The sequence below is a fragment of the Hyperolius riggenbachi genome, chromosome 7, assembly GCF_040937935.1.
Source record: "Hyperolius riggenbachi isolate aHypRig1 chromosome 7, aHypRig1.pri, whole genome shotgun sequence".
Lineage (NCBI taxonomy): Eukaryota > Metazoa > Chordata > Amphibia > Anura > Hyperoliidae > Hyperolius > Hyperolius riggenbachi.
Window position 1 is genome coordinate 146,613,190 of NC_090652.1, and position 23,420 is coordinate 146,636,609.

General features: G+C 43.5%; 1 protein-coding gene across 3 annotated transcripts in view; it reads left to right on the top strand.

The window, feature by feature from the left end:
* The window catches only part of BFAR (bifunctional apoptosis regulator), a 57,554-nt gene that overhangs the window by 12,599 nt on the left and 21,535 nt on the right, over positions 1-23,420 (top strand). For all 3 annotated transcript variants that reach the window (XM_068244731.1, XM_068244733.1, XM_068244734.1), the window contains exons 2-6: positions 1,126-1,465; positions 2,675-2,879; positions 11,317-11,486; positions 14,605-14,749; positions 18,911-19,081. In XM_068244731.1, coding sequence (XP_068100832.1) covers positions 1,212-1,465; positions 2,675-2,879; positions 11,317-11,486; positions 14,605-14,749; positions 18,911-19,081 — 945 coding nt within the window. In that variant the 5' untranslated portion in view covers positions 1,126-1,211. The remainder of the gene's footprint in view (positions 1-1,125; positions 1,466-2,674; positions 2,880-11,316; positions 11,487-14,604; positions 14,750-18,910; positions 19,082-23,420) is intronic.

Here is a 23,420-nt window from a genome sequence, read left to right on the forward strand (position 1 = left end):
TTGTAGCTTTCGCAGCGTCAAGGAAAGGGTTACAAGTTTCAAAAAGTACTATAGCGAGGTGGATTAGAGAGGTTATCACCTTAGCCTATGCCAAGGCAGGACAGTCTATTCCCCAAGCTGTGAATGCACATTCTACCAGATCCCTGGCTACCTCCTGGGCTGAAATATCAGGGGCCTCTTTAGAACAGATCTGTAAAGCGGCAACCTGGTCTAGTCATCAGACTTTTGTGAAGCATTATAGAGTCGACCTACTATCAGCTCAAGACTTATCTTTTGGGAGAAAAGTTCTACAAAACCTCATCCCTCCCTAAGGTAACTTTATTAGACTTCTCGTTGGTCTCTCATGTTTTAGCCATCCTGGAGGATGAGTTGTTAAAACCCTGTTAGAACTTACCGGTAGCGGTATTTCAACGAATCCTCCAGGATGGCTACCTTAGTTCCCTCCCTATCTTGGGAGATATTAGATTAATTATTATGCATACATATGGTAGTATTGTTGTTACTTTGTGGGGTCCTCCTAGGTTGTACTCTATATTTACTGAGGGACTATGGCAGAGGAGGACCTATATGGTCTGTCTAATTGAATAATTGTGGGGGTGTTTCCTTTGGGGTGGAGCAGGCTTCCTCTCATGTTTTAGCCATCTTGGAGGATTCGTTGAAATACCGCTACCGGTAAGTTCTAACAGGGTTATCTACATTACAGTGGCTTGATTGTTTATAAATTTGTCAGTCTGTTTAATTGAGGGAAACCATTTATGGGATCTTATGCTGGGAATACACAGTTCTTTTTGAACCGTGTATCAAGCTGCTCGATAGATTCTGGCGCGTCCCTGCGGGCACCCGGATCGATTCCCGCTCGTCCCCGTGGGCGGCTTCTTATCTTTTCGTTTTTTACTATTGTCCTGCCCGCGGTATTGAGCGGGGAATCGATCCGGCGGGGTATCGGACAGGTCGGAAATGATCAATCGAGCCATCAGTGGTTCGATTACACGGTTCAAAACAAACCGTGTATTCCCAGCATTATAGTGCTCACCAAGTCTTGTCACTTTCTAGCATTTTAACTGACCTCCTTGTTTGTTCTCTCTCTCTCCTGCTTAATTAGATACGGTAACTTCTGTTTTGCAGGCTTAATAATGCTCGGAGAGCTTCCATTGTGTTCCTGAAGGTCTGACTTATTCAGTTAATGTAGAGACTATTTGTGCGCAATAGCCATGGAGGAGGATGTGAAGTTAGAAGATGCCAATGCAGAGACCACCACGAGAGCAAAGTTGGACAGGAATATCTCAGTCAGTGAGTTTTCCTGCAATTGCTGTTATGATATCTTGGTAAACCCCACCACTTTGAACTGTGGGCACAGCTTTTGCAGACATTGTTTAGCCCTGTGGTGGGTTTCATCAAAGAAAACGGAATGTCCTGAATGTCGTGAAAAGTGGGAGGGATTTCCAAAAGTCAACATACTTTTAAGGTAAGTTGCACCATATCCAGAACTGGAGCAGTAATGCTACATTGTGTGCAATTCAGTTTTTTTTCTGTTGACTTCATTTGCATTTGAATAACCCATTGTCCAATAGTACCCATACAGTCAATGCTCAGGTTGAGTCCTCAATATCCAGCTGATTAGCTGATAACCAGCTCATTAGATCACAATGATAAGGTACATACACACGTCGTATTTGCGCAAACTACCCGTCGTTTGGACGTCAAATTGGGCGTGTGTACAGTCTGCCATTCAGCTGATAAGAGCAGACTTGAGCGATCCGTCAAGCGGATCGCTCAAGTTAGCTCTTATCAGCTGAACGACAGACTGTGCACACGCCCAATTTGACGTCCGAATGACTGGTGGTTTGGACGTCCAAACGACGGGTCGTTTGCGCAAATCCGACGTGTGTATGTACCTATAGTCTGGCAGAAATTAATGCTGCAACATGGCCACTCGATTGATCCGGCATGTAGGAAAGATCTTGCTCTAGAGGGATTAGTCCAATGTGCGGTGGTAGTGGCTTTCGATTTCCTGACATCCAATGGAACCCTGGGTGGCCTTGCCCCATGCAACATATGTAGCTGCCGGACCTGTGGTGAGGGTCCCAGGCTCACCTGTTTGCTGGCATGGCTCCTTCTGCGTCTCCATGGCCACTGGTGGTGCCTGTAACATGTGAAATCCCTGCATGTATGTGACATCCGTACATGCGGTGGGGTCACTGGGTGCAGATGCCCCTGCTGGTCATGCAGAAAGACTAGTACACAATACATGGGGTATGACCTGGGGGGCCTTGTAGGTGAAAGACGCTACACAGATTTCCAGTAGACGCTACACAGTTTCCTCCAGCCCCCCCTTCCATAGTGCACAAGGTCCGCTGGCATCCTCTTCTTCCCTTCCGTGGTCCCGCTGGTGGCTCCGGTAATCAGGCGACTTTGGCCCTCAGCACGCACCTTGAGCATCATCACACCGGTCGCCATAAGTCTTGCGCATGCGCGGTTCAGTCTTTAGAGATGACGCCCCATGCACGCACGACTTCAGCCGAATTCGCCATATTACCGGAGCCACCAGCGAGACCACGGAAGGGGGAGAGAGTATGCTGATGCCGATTTTCATTTTAGGCCTCTGTTCCCTTTAATATTCAAAAACACACTTTTATTTTATTTTTGTTTTGTTTTTTGCAATGCTTATTTTCAGGGATGTGATAGAGAAACTTTTTCCTGATGCCATCAAAGAGAAGTATGAAGACTTGGAGCAGAACAGTGACATTGCACGAGCCTTGCAGGCGTTCAATAGGTTTGGAAATGAACAGAACCAGACTTCTCCCCGACCAGGCCGAGCAGCAAACAGAGGTGGAGGGGGATTCTTCTCAGGGGTCCTAACTGCATTAACAGGAGTGGCGGTGAGTGCCATTATTATTATTATCTAGTATTTATATAGCGCAGACATCTTCCGCAGCGCTGTACAAAGTATATATAGTCTTGTCACTAACTGTCCCTCAGAGGAGCTCACAATCTATTCCCTACCATAGTCCTATGTCTATGTATGTATGTATTGTGTAGTGCATGTGTTGTAGTCTAGGGCCAATTTAAGGGCAATCCAATTAACTTATCTGCATGTTTTTGGGATGTGGGAGGAAAACAGAGTGCCCGGAGGAAACCCATGCAGACACGGGTAGAACATACAAACTCCTTGCAGATGTTGACCTGGCTGGGATTCGAACCGCTACAAGGCGAGAGCGCTAACCACTACGCCACTGTGCTGCGTTTACTGCAGAGGTGTCAAACTATTCCAACATATTGTATGGGCATTAAGATTGTAATTTGTTTAAAAGCTTGTATACACACACACACACACACACACACACACACACACACACACACACACACACACTCACACTCACACTCACACTCACACACTCACTCAGTCACTCAGTCACTCACTCACAGTCACTCACTCTCCTATTTATCTATGCATGCCATTTAGTTGATAATATTACTGAAGGTCACCTGTGTGGGTTTTGATAACAGTTAAGCAGTTAATCTTATAAAATGTGTGCTGCATAGACAGCATTGTTAATTGCGACTATAGCAACACCCAAGGGGTCATTTGGGTGCTGGTGGCACCCGATAACTATCGTAATTAGGTGGCAAGAAATATTGGTGTAGGGAGTTTTTGGTGGAGATTGTGGCGGGAGGGATACGTAAGTGTTGGGCATTAGGAGGGAGGTGAGAATAGGGTAAGGTTTGGCAATAAATTTCAATGGATATTGCAGCCGGGGGTTGGGTTGGTTAGGTATGGCTAAATTGAGGGTGCAAATGAGAACAGGTACTGATTGTAAAATTTAGGGTCCTTCTACACTGATGCGATGTTGGGCTATTCTACTGTAGCTTGTCACAATAGCGATTATAGGCAATGAAACATGACACACTGCCTGCGATGTGGTGCAATGGAAGTGCTTTGAGTAGTGCACAAGCTGCAGTGTGTTATTGTGCAAATTCCGTGGTAATTCCGAAAGTGCACCAGAAGTTTTTTTTTTTTTTTTTTTTTTTGGGGGGGGGGGGGGGGGGAGTTTTGGTTTTTTGGTTTTTCTTCTTGAGTGGCACCGTGGCTATAATGCACGATACAACCTGTCTGCTTCTGTTGTGAAATATCATAGATCAGTCTCTTGGAAGTATAGTAGAAGTTTATTTACTGTACAGGAGACAGAATAATTATGTCTGGGCTGGAAAAACTTGGAACAGACAGATATACTCTTTGAAATAAATTACAGATTCTAATTATTCCGCCTACCTAAAACCCCGATTGGGTTCCTAACATAGGAGCTAACTAACTTATTGGATGATACAATATGCATAAACGAATACATGAATATTTATTAATATCTAAGTAGGTAAGCTCATGAACAGTTCAGCGGACAATAGATCTGTATAACTCAAGGTTATAACTTGTGGGAAACACTGTGTCTCTTATCTGCAAGATACCAACCCAAAACCCCACAGCTGCATTCCTATGTCATGAGACTGTGTGAAACTGCGAACAAGAGAACCTGTTATTTCTAAGGATAATGTATGCTATAAAGGAAGTGTGCAATTTGGCTTACAGGTGGCCATTTTGTTATAAACAATTTTACTTCACTTCAGTGTGGGTGTTCCAAATTGCCCCACACAAAGGGCTCTAGTCACAAAGCATTACCGCATTCGATAATGCTCAAAAAAGCTGATTTTTACCGATCATCTTCCGAAGTTACAATTTACTAAACCCATCACCGCACAGAAAATCGGCGTTCCTGAATAATGAGGTAAATTACCGACTTGTGCAGGAATTACCTCAGGAAATGTAAATTCACAAAGATTTGTGAATTTCATTTACTGGGCAAAAGTGTATGGTATTTATCTTCAGCTCACAGCAGCCGATAACTCGCTCTTCCCATGCTGTCTCTGTGCAGTGGATTTAACAGACAGCCTTTGGGGAGAGCTGAGCAGCCAATAGGGAGAGCCGCACAACCTGCTTCTCACTCTGATTTGATGCGATTATCGGGGGGGTCTTTCACTGTATCAAAGCAGAGGAAGCTGACAATTCTGAGGGCTTTCCTGCATTGTTTTAGATGTGTAAGGCCCATTGCATATGAAAAACCGCTAGCGTATCCACAAACGCTTAGCATTTTTTGAAGCATTTTTTCAGAGCGATTCAAGCCATGTGCAGAGCGATTTTCTACACATGCCTAGCGGTTTTTGAAGCATTTTGGTGTACCATATTTTATTTTAGTTTCAAAAGGTTTTTATTGAACATTGTGCTCATTATTACAGTACAAGCTTTTCAAGTAATACCCAACGTGGGGAACATACATAACGTTTTAACAAGAGAAAATCAAAACATAACTTGTTTAGTTCCACAAATTTGTGCATATAGACTGACAATAAGATTAACACAGGGAGTGCTCAAAAGAACGACAGCAATAAGATCATTTACTGTTATTGGTCCTTCTTGTAGAAGTGGGGGTCAGGGGGACAAAACCAAGGCGTGAAAACCCGGATTATCTACATAATCGAGCCAAGACTGCCAAGTTTTAGTGAATACATCCATTGTGTCATTAACTATAGCAATTAGTCGTTCAGAAGTGAGAATATCATTAATAGTTATGGTCATTCCAATGGAAAGTGTGGGTTTTTGCCAAATTCTAGCTATATGGAGCTTGGCAGCCTTAGCTATGTGCTGGGCTAATCTGTGTGGTGGGTATTTCCAACCCTTAGGCCTATCCCCTAGTAATAGTATAAATTGGTCAGGAGCGAGGTCTCTCTCGAGTATGGAGCTTATTAGAGAGGTGATTGAGGACCAGTAGGATTTAGCTTTTGTACAGTACCACCAAATGTGCGAGTGATTACATTCTTTGCCACAATTTCTAAAACAGGATTTGGGCTGCTGCTGTCAATCCCATGTAGTATAACTGGGGTGATGTGAGTCCTATGTAGTACTTTTAGGCTTGTTTCTATATGAGAATAATAGCTACTTCCCTTATTAATAGACATTTGGACCATTGGGAAGTAGACATAGTAATATTAAAGTCCGCTTCCCATTGAAACGTTGGTTTTAATTTGTGTACGTCCAGGGGTTGGGACAGCACATAATACAGGTGTGATATAAGTCCTCCTGTCAGGGGGGAGTGCTCACACCACCTTTCAAAATGTGTTACAGCAGCAGGCCCCTTGGCAGCTCTCGGAATAGATTTAAGAAAGTGGTAGATCTGCAGGGCGCCAAAGAATTCAGTGGGCGGGAATTTAAGAATGTTGTGGAATTGCTCCCAGCTGGGAAGGTTATCGTTTAATAGGTAGTGTCATAGTAGTGTGTGATTATTGTGTTTCCCCTATTTTTTAAAAGATTTTGGGTCCATCCCAGGGAGGAAGGCTAGATTAATAAATATCTGCACGAGGAGATAGCTTAGACTGAAGTCTTTTAGTGTATCTAATTCTGTTCTGTAAAGAGAGAGGGCATAATATGAGACTGGCGAAATTGATTTAAGAGTTGATATTTTAGTATTAGTGGATCATATGAGGGAGGGCAGGTTGAGAGGGGCTAGCAGGTCATTTTCGATCTGAACCCATAACGGGGGATTAAATTTAGCAAAGGTCTCGGCAAGTTGAGCTATCCTGGCTGCACGATAGTAGCTAAATAAATCTGGAAGGCCAAGTCCTCCTCTATCTCTATTCCAGTACATTTTTTTTTAAGATTCTGCTACGCTTGTGGGCCCAAACAAATCTAAAAATTAGTCTCTGGAGTTCCGATAATGAGTTTTGAGTAACTGGAATTGGGAGAGAGCGAAAGAGGTATAACATCTTGGGCAGCAAAGTCATGCGAACAGCATGTATCTTACCTGTCCAGGAAATTAAAGGGGAGTTCCACTTGTTAAAATCTTGTTTCAGGGTGTTGATCATTGTGGTTATGTTGATTTGAAATAAGTGTGAGGGGTCAGCTGGGATTTTGATGCCTAGATAAGTTATATATTTCGTTTGGAGGGTTATTCCTAAGGAATTAGCTAGATGATGGGTTTGCGTCTTGCCCATGTTAGAGAAAAGAACTTCTGTTTTGCCTATATTTAATTTGAGGCCAGAGATGCAACCAAATTGTTTGACGATTTGCAAGGCATTGGGGATACTGATATGGGGAGATGCTAGGGTAAGTAACAAGTCGTCTGCGAATAGACTCGCTTTGTATTGTTTATCTGCTATTGAGATGCCTGTGACATCAGGGTTAGCTCTTAAAGAGACACTGAAGCGAAAAAAAATATCTGATATAATGAATTGGTTGTGTACTATGAATAATTACTAGAAGATTAGCAGCAAAGAAAATATTCTCATATTTTTATTTTCAGGTATTTAGTGTTTTTTCTAACATTGCATCATTCTCTAATATGTGCAGATTACACAACACTCAGCATTCAAAATGATTCTTTCAGAGCAGTCTGTGAACTAATGACCTCTCCTCTGGCAGAGGAAAAGTAAAAAATTAACTAACAGTTAAGATAATAAAAGTCAGAAAACAGCCCTCTCCGCGACTTTGAAAGTCGTAGAGCTTAATGGCTTTTTTGTATAGAGATAACTGGAGTTTCTTAAATCTTCCTGTACTGGAAACAATTAGACTGATGTATCTGATCTTAATGTTTTATGTCTTAGCTGTACTACACATACAAATCATATTTTTTTTTCGCTTCAGTGTCTCTTTAAGGCTTCGGCAAGGGGCTCTATAACAAGGGCGAATAGGGCAGGGGACAGGGGACAACCCTGCCTTGTCCCTATTTGTATAGTTATAGGGGTATGTTCGGGGGTTGGGAGCTTGAGGGTGGCAGAGGGCAGCGAGTATAATCCAGAGATAGCTTAAAGAAAATTACCTCCTATTCCTGCCTTCCTCAGAGCTGCCAACATGTAAGGCCAGCCTATGGTGTCAAACGCTTTTTCACCATATTTTATTTTGTTACAGTAGAGCTGTAACTGAACAGCTTCTGTAACAAAACGCTTGGAAAATCGCTCTAATTTAGTGCTTCTCAGAGCGATTTTCCACCTTTTTATACTTAACATTGAGGCAGAATCGCCTCAAATTCGCAAAAATGCTGCAGGACCCGAGTTTGCATTTGGGGAAAAAACGAATCGCTCTGGTTTGCACCATAACATTGAAATACATTAGCCAAGCGCTTTTCAAAGCATTTTTAAAAACGCTCAGAACCGCTTTTGTTGTGCACCAGCCCTTAAAGGGAACCTTAACTGAGAGGGATATGGATGATTCCTTATAAACAATACCAGTTGCCTGGCAGTCCTGCAGATCTCTTTGGGACAGTAGTGGCTGAATCTCACACCTGAAACAAGAATGCGCTAATCCAGTCTGGCTTCAGTCAGAACACCTGATGTGCATACTTGTTCAGGGGCTATGGCTAAAAGTATTAGAGACACAGGATCAGCAGGATCAGGCAACCGGTACTATTTTAAAAGGAAAAATCCATATCCTTCTCAGTTTAGGTTCCCTTTAACCTCCTTGGCGGTATGGACGAGCTCAGCTCGTCCATGACCCATGGAGGGCGCCGCTCAGGCCCCGCTGGGCCGATTTTCACAATTTTTTTTTATTTTTAAACACGCAGCAAACACTTTGCTTTCTGCGTGTTGGTCCCGATTGCCGCCGATGCGCTGCTATCCGCCGCGTAACCGAGGCCTCCCGCCGAGACCCCTGCGCAGCCTGGCCAATCAGTGCCAGGCAGCGCTGAGGGGTTGATCGGGACTCCGTCTGACGTCAACGACGTCATCGCGATCGTCGTCATAGCGACAGGGGAAGCCCTTAAGGAAATCCCGTTCAGAACGGGATTTCCTTACGCTGGTACGCGCCGGCGACGATCGAAGCTATGCGCCAGACGTCACAGGGAGGGGGGCATCATGTAGCTAGCGCTAGGCTAGCTACATGATCTTAAAAAAGTTTTTTAAAACTGCTGCGCCGCCACCCTGGCGCAGGTAATAGAACGCCAGGGTGCTTCATCTGTATTCTAGTATACAGAATAGATCCCCCTGGTGGATGCAGCACATCTAAAGGGATGACTGGAATGCACAGGACAGAAAAACACCCAGTGATGCACACAGCTCCCTGCCTGCCTGCTGCTCAGCTACATGCTGGTAAGTGACACTTGTGCTTCGTACACACTTGCGATAACTATAGTTTGCAAAGAACGATAGTTACCAGACGAACGATATTGGAAAGATTGGTATGCAACGATGGGATGCAGCGATCATCATACACATTTTAACGATAGTTCTCGCAGAAAAGACCGATCAGAAGGAAATGTTGCGTACATATTTATATAAAATAAAAAAAAAAAACACTGACATGGAGTTACAATAGATACAAATATATGATTAACTTGAAAACAAAGTTTAATTGAAATGAGCAATGTAACAATCTTTACGGCCACGCTACAAAGGAAGTACTGAAGCTGGGCAGAATTCAACGCAGGCGCATTGGCCCTCGTAACGATCGTTCTCGGCCGATGTCTGTACACACTATAGTTTTGTAACGATTGTCGGTAGATATGATCCGTCAGGTTGGATATTTCCATCTTCCCGATGTCGTTCTTTTGTCCGTGTTAATGATCGTTGGGTAAAGTTAATGAGCTGTTTCAAACGACCATAGTCGCCAGTGTGTACGCAGCATTAGAGTAGGGCTTAATGAATTGAGGCATGTTTGTTCGGTAAATTGCTGAACTTCTGCCTCATGTGGTAAAACTGGTGAATTTGTAAAAAAAAAAAAGTGTAAAATGCCGCATGAGGTATATTACCATCCAAAATGATTTTGCCGAATTGCCCATTGTGAATAGAGCCCAAAGCGTAATAGGACCCTGAAGGATCTTCTGCTATCAGGATTGGCCACTAATCAATAGTAGAATATCGGTAATTTATTGATATTCTAACAGCTGCTATTCCCCACCACCCAAATTATTGCGGTGTCTTTTTTAACGTGTACGCATCTGTGGGCCTCTTGATATTCTCAACATAACTGTCTCTATTTAATTTCTAGGTTTTTGTTTTTTTTTAATGAAGATACAATCTCTTGTTTGTAGTAAAATTAAAAATTTTACCAAGTTGAAATGTTCCATTCATCCATTAGCCTCATATTGCTTCACATATGTCACTGTCTCTATGTTTTTATCTCCAAACTGTGTCCACACTAAACACTAATGCTTACTTTCCTAACTACCACCACCTACCCTTTAATTTCCAATTACTGGTGTGTACAATAGCTACACTCCCCCCTGCTATCATTCTGAAAGTTACCCACAACAATGCCACACCATTAAAGATTTGGCTGCCAGTCGGCTCCACTGCATTATCAATTTATTTCATAGCATTCTAGACGCTCTGAGCCTTAAAGAACAAGTGACACCCATGCTAACCTAGAAAAAAAAAACACATATCAGACGATAAATACTAGTTCTACTTACATAACAGATGTATTGTGCTATCCACGTAATGACTCCTGTGAATTTTAAAAAGGAAAAGCAGAGAATCCTATTCGATGCAGTTTCCATTTTTGTTACCTTTGACCTCCTGACCATTTCCTCCCTCACTTTTTTCTCCTGTTGCTAGTTGGATATTCGATACCCACCCTCCTCCCAGTCTTCAGACACTCCCACTGAGATCTATACTAGGAAGTGCACGGTCTTATGTCATTAGAAGAAGGGGGAACTAAAGGGAAGAGGAGGAATATATTATAGATAAAGAGATCCCCCAGCATGCAACTTTTTGGCAATGGCTTTTAAAGGGCCAGTGCTCCTAAGGTTTGTAATAACTCCAAACCATAACAGCAGAAAAAGTTTTGAATGCAGGATTAGCATCTTTATCACTCAATACACTCAGACCAGTTGCTGTTGAAATTTGATTTTTATGGTGACAATCCCGCTTTAACAAACCTAAAGGCCCATTCACAATAGCAGCGCTTAGCTGAGCGTTTTGCGATTGTGGAAAAATCAATGTGATTTCGCAATCGCGTACACAAACGCCGCAATTTTTACCACGATTTTAATGAAATTGAATGGATGCGATTTTTAAAAACTCTAATCAATCGCAAAACACTCAGAAAAGCACTTCTAGTGTGAATGGGCCCTACAAGCATTTTTCGCTAAATTGCCATTTGTCAGATAAGTATGCCATTTGCAGGTCCTTGTTTTCTTGTTGAAAACTCCTCGTCATTTTTTTGTGCTGTATCTGTTGACTTATGTGGCCGTCCTATGAAAAGTTTTGTGTCTTGTAATCGTGTAACCAATGTTATACTGGTGGTAAAGTTAATCAGCCGTTTAATTTGCTTCTTAGGTTGTGCTACTTGTATATCACTGGAGCAGTCGGGAATCAGAACATGACCTTCTAGTCCACAAACCAGTTTCTAAGTGGACCCCTGAAGAGGTAGTGCTTTGGCTTGAGCAGCTGGGCCCGTGGGCTTCTCATTATAAAGACCGTTTTTTGTCAGAAAGGGTTAATGGAAGGTGAGAAAAATGCCCATGCATAGCATACTACAGGTGGCCTATTGTGATCACACACACTATTCACATCAACCACTCTGATTTCATTTTAACGAAGACCTACACAAACAATTGAGCACTACCAATAATGTGCATCTGAGTGCACCTCAATTATGCCCAATGGCCAAAAACAAGAAAGACCAATCCATTAAGAGGCAAGCAAGGCCATCCCTGGGCTATCATGTATATATAAATAATTCAATTCTAATCCGATCTCACATGAAAAAGACTTGTCTTTATTTAGGCAAACAAAATCCATTAAAAACAATTAAAAATGAGTCTCCCAGAAGTCGCCAATAGTACTGGTCGTAACCCCTACCAGTTACAATAATACATTTAATACTAGTTTAGTAATTAAGTCACATGGCAAGTACAAGCGCAAAGTGCGGTCACAAAATATATAAATAAATACACAAATAAGTGATCAATTGCTCTAAAGTGCCTTCATAAGTACACACACACACACACACGCCAACTCCAAACCTTTACAAAATTAGGCAACTATGCGCATGCCCACCACCACAGTGGGTTTGCGCAGGTCTAAAGTGACATTGGCATCAGGGTTTTTTTGTAGTTTTTTTTTTTTTTTGTTTGTTTGTTCCATGAAGTTCAATGGATATGGCTCGGTATCAACCCCTTAAAGGAAACCTAAGACAAACTCAATAAAAGCATTTATACTTAACTGGGGTTTCCTTCAGATCCCTTTAGGCCTCCCGCAGTCTGCCGTTCAGCCGCGATGAGCTCCGTTACCAGCCTCAGTGACGTCAGTCCGGGTTTGCGAAGTAGACCATGACTGGCATCGACTGAGGCTGGTAATGGAGTTAACCGCAGCTGAACGGTAGACCCGTGGGAGGACTACGTGGAACTTGGATGTGTGTATGGGGCGGGAGGAAGCCCCGGGTAAGTATCAAAGCTGTACTGTCCATCTCTGAGTCTATTTAAGTATTTTTTTTTTTTTCTTAAGGTGCGTACACACGTCAGATAAAAATGAAAGATCACAGACCAATTTTACCCCCTTTCATGTAGTATGAGAGCCACACTCTACACAGTCTATTCTATGGAGCTGAACTCCCCATCAGATAGAAATCTTTGCAGGATGCTGCACACAAAGATGCTGTACACATGCAACAGATCAGTATCTGCAAAAGATCTGTTCCTGCAAAAGATCCGTTCCTGCAAAACGCATTCATAGTCTATGATATCTGCAGATCTCGTACACACCTTGTTTAACGGACAATTATCTGTAGCTCAGATCCACCAGGTTGGATCTTCAGATCGGCAGATAATTGTCTTATCTGCAGATGAATGTCCATTAAACAAGGTGTGTATGAGATCTGCAGATGTCATAGACTATGAATGCATTTTGCAGGAATGGATCTTTTGCAGGAACAGATCTTTTGCAGATACTGATCTGTTGCATGTGTACAGCATCTGTGTGTGCAGCATCTTGCAAAGGTTTCTATCTGATGGGTAGTTCAGCTCCATAGAATAGACTGTGTAGAGTATGGCTTTCATACTACATGGAAGGGGGTAAAATTGGTCTGTGATCTTTCATTTTTATCTGACGTGTGTACGCACCTTTAGTTAAACTTTAAAGTGACCCTGTAGTGCGAGGGATATGGAGGCTGCTATATTTTCTTTGTAAACCATGCCAGTTGCATCAGTGACCTGCTGGTTCAGGGGGAAAGCCAGGCAATTGTCATTCATTTTTAAAACCAGCTGAATTTGGCAGCCTCCATATACAGCGCTGCCCATAGTTATTCATACCCTTTTCAAATTTTGACTTAGTTACTTTTATTCAACCAACAAGTACATTTTTGATGGGAAACGACATGGGTGTCTCCCAAAAGATAAGATGATGCATAAGAGGCATTACTGTGGCAAAAATAAAATTCTCAGCTTTTATTTACATTTGAGCAAAAAAGTGTCCAGTCCAAAATTATTCATACTCTTCTCAGTAAACAATAGAAACCTCTTTGTTGGCTGTTACAGCAATCAAATGCTTCCTATGATTGTAGACCAGCTTTTTGCATGTCTTCACAGGTATTTTTGCCCATTCATCTTTATCAATGAGTTCCAATTCTTTCAGGTTGGAGGGTTTTATTGCCATCAGCTTGATCTTTAACTCCCTCCACAGATTCTCAATTGGATTCAAGTCATGGCTCTGGCTGGGCCACTCTAAAACGTTAATGTTGTCTAACCATTTCTTCACCACTTTTATCCACATTTATCCAAAAGGCTTAATCCCAGATAGTGCCTCATCTGTCTCCACACCTTCCCCTCTCCACATGACACCATTGATTCTTTTGCTGTGAAGAGGAGTGGGGCGGGACTTATGCGGGAGATGGCACTCCCACTCTGCTGTTAACAGGGAGCTAGAGAACCAAGGCTTGAGCCAGCAGCCAGGTATTTGGCTTATGACTATTGGGACCAGAATTTGGAGGCGTCAAGGCTTTTGGGATTAGTGCACAACTGACTGCATGGGAAGTGGTTGTTTTTTTTTTATTTTCATTTTTTTTTATGTAAATAAAAGATGAGAAATGTTTTTTTTACAATGCCTCTTGTACGTCATCTTATCTTTTGGGAGACACCTATGTCATTTCCTGTCAAAAAAAATAAAATAATTACTTGCTGGTTGAAAAATAGTAACTGTCAAAATTTGCCAGGGGTATGAAGAATTATGCGAAGCACTGTATAGATCATCAGTCACATTAACCACACAGACAAAAGGTCCATACATGCTTGCAACTTGACTCGCCCAAAACAATCCTGAATCTGTGTTTTATGATGTATAGGTATTCCCTGGTATCCACTGCCTGTTAGTGATTGGACAAGCTGTGTCATGCAGCAGACACCAGTAGCTCACTAATGCTCATGTCTCTCACGCTATGGAGCAGGTCATGTGAAATGATCAAAAATGAATCAACAATACTGTGGATAATCTGTTGGCCAAGAGGGATTTTTTATTTTCCTTTATTTCTAGATGATGTAATATATGTGTGTGTATGTATATGTATGTATGGTTTTTTTTTTGTTTTTTTTTTCCTAGTTAGCTCACTTAACTATCACTTGTGTGCCGCAGGCTTCTGCTCACCCTTGCAGAAGAAGAATTCTCAAAAGCGCCATACAGCATAGAAACTAACAGTCACAGGAAAGCCATTATCATGGAGCTGGAGAGAGTCAAAACTCTGGGAGTCAAACCACCTCAGAATTTGTGGGAATATAAGGTACACAGATTCACATTCTTGATATCACTGGCTTAAAAGGTCTTATTGTGTCTATTACAGTCATAAGAACCCTTACTTGCTTTGTGCCAATGCTGCCAAATAGTGTGTATTGTGGGAGGAAACTGGCAAATATTTCTCTTCTTGTGGGGAAATGCTATTATTATTATTAGCAGCAGCAGCAATTTTTTTTTTTTTTTGGGGGGGGGGGGAATGTTAGGGACGAGTAAGTCTATTTGTCAAACAAGGTTTTTTGATCTGTACTTTTTATCCTACTATTGGTGCTGTGAAGAGCTCCGTGTCCATTAAGTTGGCCAGCTCTGTACTACATTAAAGTCTATTGGTTACTTTTGGAATCTGAGCTGAATAAGTCCTTCCACTAGCCCTGCCCTATCCTAGAAGAAATTCTTTCTTTTTTGTTCTAACTGCAGTTTGCCCAATCATGTAGACCGGGTTCATGCTGTTATTTTCTTAGGAATTTTTGTTTTTCCAAACTCCGATAAACTGTTTAAATGAACATCTCAAGTAGTTAGAACTTTATTTGCTGATCTTCTAATGCTGGGCATACACGGCTCGTTTTTGCCGCTCGATTCTCCCGTTCGATCATTTTGCCGCTCGATTCTGCAGTTGATTCTCTTATCTTCCACTCGTTTTTCTTATCTTTTTTCCATTCACTGCTATCATGGATTTTAATTAGAGTAGCGTGCATTATTTAGAGGCAGCACGGTGGCGTAGAGGTTAGCTCTCTTGCCTTGCAGCGCTGGTTCGAATCCCAGCCAGGGCACTATCTGCAAAGAGTTTGTATGTTCTCTGTGTCTGTGTGGGTTTCCTCTGGGCACTCCGGTTTCCTCCCACATTCCAAAAACATGCGGGTAAGTTAATTGGCTCCCCCTAAAAAAAAAAAAAAAAAAAAAAAAAAAAAAATTATTGGCCCTAGACTACAGTACTTACACTACATAATTTAGACATATGGCAATGGTAGGGATTAGATTGTGAGCTCCTTTGAGGGACGATTAGTGACAAGATATATATATAGATATATTATACAGCGCTGTGTAATATGTCGGGGCTATAATATAAATACATAATAATAATAATAATAATAATAATAATAATAATAATATTTAAAAACTATAATGGCCGAAAAATGAAAAGATTTTTGTCCCCACATTTTTTCTTATTTTCCCATTAAAACACATTTAGAATAAAATTTTAGGCATAATGTCCCACCTAAAGAAAGCCTAATTGGTGGCAAAAAAACAAGATATAGTTCATTTCATTGCGATAAGTAATAATAAAGTTATAGACGAATGAATGTAAGGAGCGCTGAAAGGTGAAAATTGCTCTGGTGTTTCAGGGGTAAAACCCCTCAGTTGTGAAGTGGTTAAACTATGACTATGGTAGGTTTAGATTGTGAGTTCCTCTGAGAACAGTCAGTGACATGACTATGTACTCTGTAATGTGCTGCAGAAGAGGTCAGTGCTATATAAATACATAATAATAATATGGTAAGACATTAGACTATGACTATTGTAGGATAAGAGTATGAGCTCCTCTGAGGACAGTCAGTGACAGAACTGTCCTTGCATGGACCTACAACACTTAAGGTGCCCATACATGGTACAATTTTCTTTTTTTTTTTTTTTCGATTAGATAATTTAATACAATAACATTTGTAAAGCGCTTTTCTCCTATAGGACTCAAAGCGCATCTTTATTTCGATTATTCCGTTAGATCGAGTTTTACAGCATGTCCGATCAGATTTTTCTCAAAAAAACTGGATAATTGTTAGAATTTCTTGATCGAAAAAAAAAAAAATTCAACTTTCATGCTATTCAATCATTTTTAGATCGAATAAACGGGAAAATCAAATGTTTTATTGTATCGTGTTTGGCAGTGGTCCTCAAAGTAAGGCCCGCGGGCCGAATGCGGCCCCCTGAGGCTTTTTTACCGGCCCTCCACCCACAAAATCTATTACTTATAGATGCGGTCAGCTACATCTTTAAAGGGAACCAGAGAGGAACGAGGGGTGAAAAAAGGCAAAGATTTTATACATACCTGGGGCTTCTTCCAGCCCCATAAGCCTGAATCGCTCCCACGCCGCCATCCTCAGCTTCCTGGATCCACCGGTACCGGGCCCGTCACTTCCGGCGGACGCGGCCAATTGTCCGCATCACAGGGGCTCCCTCCATACATGTATGCATGCGGCTGCGCAGTAGGCAGCCACATGCGTATCTGTATGGAGAAAGCACCCTGTGATGCGGAGAATTGGCCGCGTCCGCCGGCTGACTCGCGGCAATGACGGGACCCGGTGGCGGCGGATCCAGGCAGTGGAGGACGGCGGCGTGGGAGCGATCCGTGCGTATGGGGCTGGAGGAAGCCCCAGGTATGTATAGTTCATCCTCTCTGGTTCCCTTTAAATATTGTTGGTCCACATATAGAATAGTGCTGGCACCACCCATCCACATGGAAGCCAGAAAGCAGTAATTTTGCTGGTTTCCAATCAAATTCCACATCAGGTGACACTGCTGTCCAATTGGACTTCAGGTTGTCACCTGGGTATGCTTCACTGTCTGGTACGCAAAGACATCATTTTATGTATACTTCGGCCCCCCAGCAGTCTGGAGTATGTTGACCCGGCCCTCGACCCAAATCGTTTGGGCACCCCTGGTGTATGGACACCATAAGCGCCCAGTCGCTCAGGGATGTAAAACTACTGGCTTAGGTTAAAAATGAAACCACACCACAAGTAGCAGCATCACATAAACTTTTAAGATCTTTTCTTCTGTAACAAAGCACAGAAATTCAACTTTCTCTTCCCTGCAGCTATAGGAACAGTTAAAGTGGATCGGAGATGAAAAACGAACTATAACCAGTAACTTGTCTATATATCTTATCTAAAGTTTAGATAGTTTACACAGCAAATATAGCTGCAAACAGCATTAATAGAAAATTATTTCTTCCTGTGATACAATGACAGCAGCCATGTTGTTTGTAAACATTATACAGAGGCAGGCTTATCTGTATCTTGATCACTAAGCCTGTGAAAAAAAACCTAATCCCCCCCCCCCCCCTTCCTCCCTCCTCCCTCCTCCCCTCTGCCTCTGAAATCAATGGCTAGTAACACCACCTCCTGCCCAGACTGAGCTCCCATGAGCCCTTGCTACTGCCAAGGCTCTCTGAAAACCTGTGGGCATGGTTTATTTAGTTTATAGGGAATTAGAGTATTAAAACAAAAAAGTATGTGGCTTGAGGAATGCCCTATAAACAATAGGAAAGGAACACAATTATGCAATGTGTAAAAGTTCACCTCGGATCCACTTTAACAACCTTTTCCAGCACAGCTCAAGCAGCTTCCCATTGTCCTGTCCTGGCTCCCTCGTGCCTCTGTGTTTGTGCTCAAGTGGGGGGCGGGGCGCTGCAGATACACATCACAATCTCTCCACTGCCAGGTCACAGTGTCAGATAACAGCAGGGGGGAAAAAGTGCCTGCTCAGCTCTGGCAGCCACAAACAAGCTCCAGCTGATAAGGAGCATTATGCCGGGCATACACGGCTCGTTTATTGCGCCGGATCGAGGCAGTGGCTCGATGCCGGCGCATCCCCCGCTCGTGCGTGCAGATTGATTGCCGAATTGAGCGGGCGCGGGTCGAGCGGTATGATCGGGCCAGCTGAATATTATCAGCTGGTCGATACACGGTACAGAAACGTACCGTGTATCACCAGCATTAGGAGAGAGCGATCTTTGTGCCCTGCAGACAGCTGTGTTGTGCTGCAGCATAGGGAACACCATGTGCAGCTCCCACCCGGCTAAAATTCATTAGGAAGTACGGGAGGCAATGGATGACGTGCATGCTGGGGGCGGGGCTGGCTTGGCTGTCTCTGTCCTCATTGGCAGGAGAGAGACGCCACTCCAAAAAGGCTGTCAGTGATTTGAGGGAGGGGAAGTGGGCCAGAAAACGACTCGTGGTGGCTATATGCGATGATGGGCAGAGAGGATGGAAGAGTTTTGGGGGGGGGTTGTCCCATTTTGCCTAATGTGTGGACGCCCATGCTACCTAGTGCATTATTCAATGCAGAAATTGGTAGTCCACCATTACTATGTATTACTTTTGGCTTTTATATTTGTTACTGGAAATGTAATTGTTCGTTTTTCTTTTCTTAGGCAGTAAACCCTGGAAAATCCCTTTTTCTATTGTATGCACTGAAGAGCTCCCCCCGGCTCAGCATGTTGTACATGTACTTGTTTGATTATACAGAAACTTTTTTACCTTTTATCCACACAACATGTCCTCTACAGGAAAAGAATGAAGAAGACATTATCACAAAGTTTATAGTAAGTGGAGTATAACTTTTCGCTTTGATACACTGGGAGGGATATCCTTATTCAAATTCTAGTTATCTGATAAAGAGATCACATCCCACGTGAGGTTTCTCTTATGCTAGGTACGTACACACGCACACACACGCACACACACTCATACATTCATTTTCTGGCAGATTTACCTGCCAGATTGTCTTTTTGGTTCTGATCTGAAGTTTGATCGGCCTTTCTGATTGATTTCTGTTCACTTTTATTGAAATTGATCAACATTCAGATTGGACATGTTGGAAAGAATCTGGTAAATCTGCCAGAAAATTGTATCGTGTGTACCTAGCATTAGGGAGGGTATCCTATTAGACTGTCCTATAGATTAATTAGTACTCTGGACCTGGTCACTCTGAAGGTGCACCTTACCTGTCAACAGTCCAAACAGCTGCTTAGACTCCTATTTACTTGATGGCTTTTTGCACCATTGTGCATATGTCCATCTTTTTTGTCCAGTGTTTGACATGCTGGTTCTCTGGCATCAATCAGTTTACAGCTTGCCTGAAAATTGTATGCAGCTTGGAATTTTGCCAAAAACCTCTAATTTTACATAAAGTCAGAATAATTAGCATCTCAATGACAATCTCTACCTACCACAAGCCATGCACATACTGGTTGTTATTTAACCTGGCCTCTTCCTCTGTATTAATGCCTTTATCCATGTAAAAAATATATATATTCTCAAGTAAGTGCTAAGTTGTCATAGCTTTGCACAATACTGGAGAAAAACTGTCCCGTTGTGATCTTCATATTCTTTACCCAAAACTTAGTGGTGAGTTGATCTCCCGCCATCCCCCAAAATTGAGCTTTATATTAAAATAGAGACCTAAGACTGACTATTTATGTAATGCAATTTTTAAAAGCAACAAAACACACAGACAGCATATGTATCTCCATGTACTACAAGCTTCTTTATACCCTTTCAGAAATGCAAAAGAAGAAATTGAGAGCCCGTAATAGTGTAGTATGTCAAAGAAATGTGGAAAAGTTCTTTGTGTTAACCACCTGCCGCCCACGTCACGCCAGTAGACGTGGCCGCGGCGGCAGCCCCAGGACCGCCTAACGCCGATTGGCGGAAGGTCCTTTCCATGCACAATGCGGGCGATCGCGCGCGCATGCGTGCGCACATCGCCCGGCATCCCTTGCGGCCCCCCTGTGTCATCAGCCCGCCGGCCAATTAGCAGCGCCGGCGGGCTGCGATCATTCAAACAGCCCAATCCTATGCGTATAATACACGTTGTTATGTAAACAACGTGTATTATACTGGCTGCTTCCTCCTCTCCTGGTCACAGCGTTCCTGGACCACCAGGAGAGAGGACGGCAGCCCTGCTCACTAAGACCCGCACGTTTCCCTGCTCGACCCCCCTCCCCCCCCCCCCCCCCGCGCGCGATCGCCGCTGATCACCCCCACAGCCCCCCTCACTGCCCTGCCAAGGCGTCTGACTGAGGTCTGAGTGTCATCTGGTCGCCTGTCACAGCTCTGATCGAGGTCTGAGTGACATGTGAGTGACATCTATTGCCTGTGCACTGATTTTTAACATCAGATTGATTGATGTATTGATTGCATTGTAATTGGTTTATGACCATCTGTGATTGCCCTGTGAGTTTACATTGGTTGGCATCTGACAGCTGCACTGTGATTGATATCTGGTCGCCTGTCACAGCTGATTGAGGTCTGAGTGACATCTATTGTCTATGCACTGATTGATTTTTGACATCTGATTGATTAGTGATTGGTTTTTGATCATCTGATTGCCCTGTGATTTCAATTGCTGTTTACATTGGTTGACATCTGACAGCGGCACTGTGATTGATATATGGTCGCCTGTCACAGCTCTGATCGAGGTCTGAGTGAGATCTGAGTGACATCTATTGCCTGTGCACTGTTTTTTGGCCAGTGAGTTAGCTAGGCTTTGTTAGGTAGTTAGCGCCCAGCCCACTACACCGCAGTCACTAATAAGTCGCTGATTAGCGTCATCACTATCGCTAATCAGCATTGGTACTATATAGTATCTGTAAGTGATCAGTACTGATTGCAGTCAGATCTATATAAGTACGTTAGGGTCACCTTAGAGTAGGCTCCACTAAAAACGCAGTGTTTGCCCAATCAGGCCTGATCGTTCTGCCGCACTTGCGTTCAGCCCGCCCCACCAAGTGAAAGAAATTTTTGTTTTCTGATCACTGCAAAAAACCAACACAATAGTTGTGACGCTATAAAGATCAGTTTTGATTTTTTTTTTTAATCAAAACTGAGCGATCGCAGCTGATTACTTAAAGCGATCGCAGCTGATTACTTAACAAATACTCCCATTTGCTAGACAGGTGAATTTTTTTACTGGGTGGTCTCAGAGGAATACCCCCTAAATTTAGCAGCCCAAAATGGCAAAAAAGATGTATTCCCTGCAAGAGACCTACAGTATTATGGCCGAGTCGGGTGAGAGTGATTGGGACTTCTCATCCGATGAATCCGGCTCAGAATATGAACCTGTAGAGGACAGTGACTCTCTGACCGATAGTTCTGATGACGAGGTTGTGGTCCCTGCTAGCGCCAGTCGTACCCGACCCCATGTCAGTGGACCGCAGGTTGCGCAGGATCAACCTCAAGGGCAGCAGAGTGGTGCTAGCGCTGATCCAGATTTTGATGGTGAGGCATGCACCAACAGCGCAGCACATCCTGGACTTGAAACCAGTACTGCCGTAGACCCTGGTGAAGTGGCGAGCACCAGCATGGCAGTTGAAACTGGTTCGGTGGTACGTGCAGTAAGACCCCAGTCGCAGCCACCAGAAACACGGGCCCGTAGTACCTCTAGGCTCCCAGAGGTGCTGGCAAACCCTCATTGGAAGTTCCCTAATTCCGCCGCACCCGTAGTGCCCCCTTTCACCGCCCAGTCTGGAGTCCAGGTGGAGACAGATCTAGGATCGGCCCTAGACGCTTTTCATCTGATCTTCACCGAGGATCTCTACGACTTATTCGTGGCAGAGACCAACCGGAAGGCCACACAATTTATCACCGCCAACCCGAACAGCTCCCATGCCCAGCCTTTTCGGTGGAAACAGGTCACAGTTTTCGAATTTAAAATATTTTTGGGCCTTCTCCTTAACATGGGTCTAACTAAAAAAAAATGTATTGCGGTCCTATTGGTCTACGCACCCAATACATCACATGCCCATGTACTCTGCTGCCATGTCCAGGTCACGTTTTGAGGACATCCTGCGCTTCCTGCACTTTAATGATGATACAACCTGTCATGAAAGAGGCCACGCTGACTATGACCGGCTCCACAAATTTCGGCCCCTCATAGACCACCTGTCATCCATATTTGCAGATGCTTACACCCCTGAACAGAACATCTGTATAGACGAGTCCCTCGTACATTTTATCGGGCGCCTTGGCATTAAGCAGTACATCCCAACCAAGCGCGCCCGGTATGGGGTCAAGCTGTATAAGCTCTGTGAAAGGGCCACAGGCTATACATATCACTTTAGGGTCTATGAGGGAAAAGACACAAAATTTGAGCCGGTCGGATGCCCTGACTACCTGGGGTGCAGTGGCAAGATTGTGTGGGACTTGGTGTCACCCTTATTCCACAAGGGGTACCATCTCTATGTGGACAACTACTACACAAGTGTGGCCCTCTATCAGCATTTGAAGATACTCGGAGTTCCCTGCTGTGGCACCGTGCGGCCTAGTCGCCGGGGCTTCCCCCAATATCTCACTGCTACCCGACTTGCACGGGGGGAGAGGGCTGCCTTGTGTAATGACGACCTTCTTGCAGTGAAATGGAAGGACAAGAGGGACGTTTACCTTCTGTCGACCATTCACGGAGACACGACAGTCCAAATTCAGCGAGCAACTGAGGTTGTTGAGAAACCCCTCGCTGTCCACGACTATAATTTAAACATGGGAGGGGTGGACTTCAATGACCAGATGTTGGCTCCCTATTTAGTTTCCCGAAGGACCAGCCGCTGGTATAAGAAAGTGGCTATTTACTTGATTCGATTGGCAATGTACAACAGCTTTGTTCTCTACAGTAAGGCTGGGAGAACAGGATCCTTCCTTAAATTTCAGGAAGAGATCATTTCGGAACTCCTGTATCCAGGAGGGGCCGTGGCCAATCCCCCTAATGTAGTTAGCCGGCTACATGAAAGACACTATGCTTAGGTCTTTCCGAGTACCCCAGGTCAACGCACCCCAAGAAAACATTGTCGTGTCTGTAAGAGGGATGGAATGAGGCGTGACACCACTTTTTATTGTCCCTACTGTCCTGACCAGCCTGCCCTATGCATAGGGGAGTGTTTTGAAAAG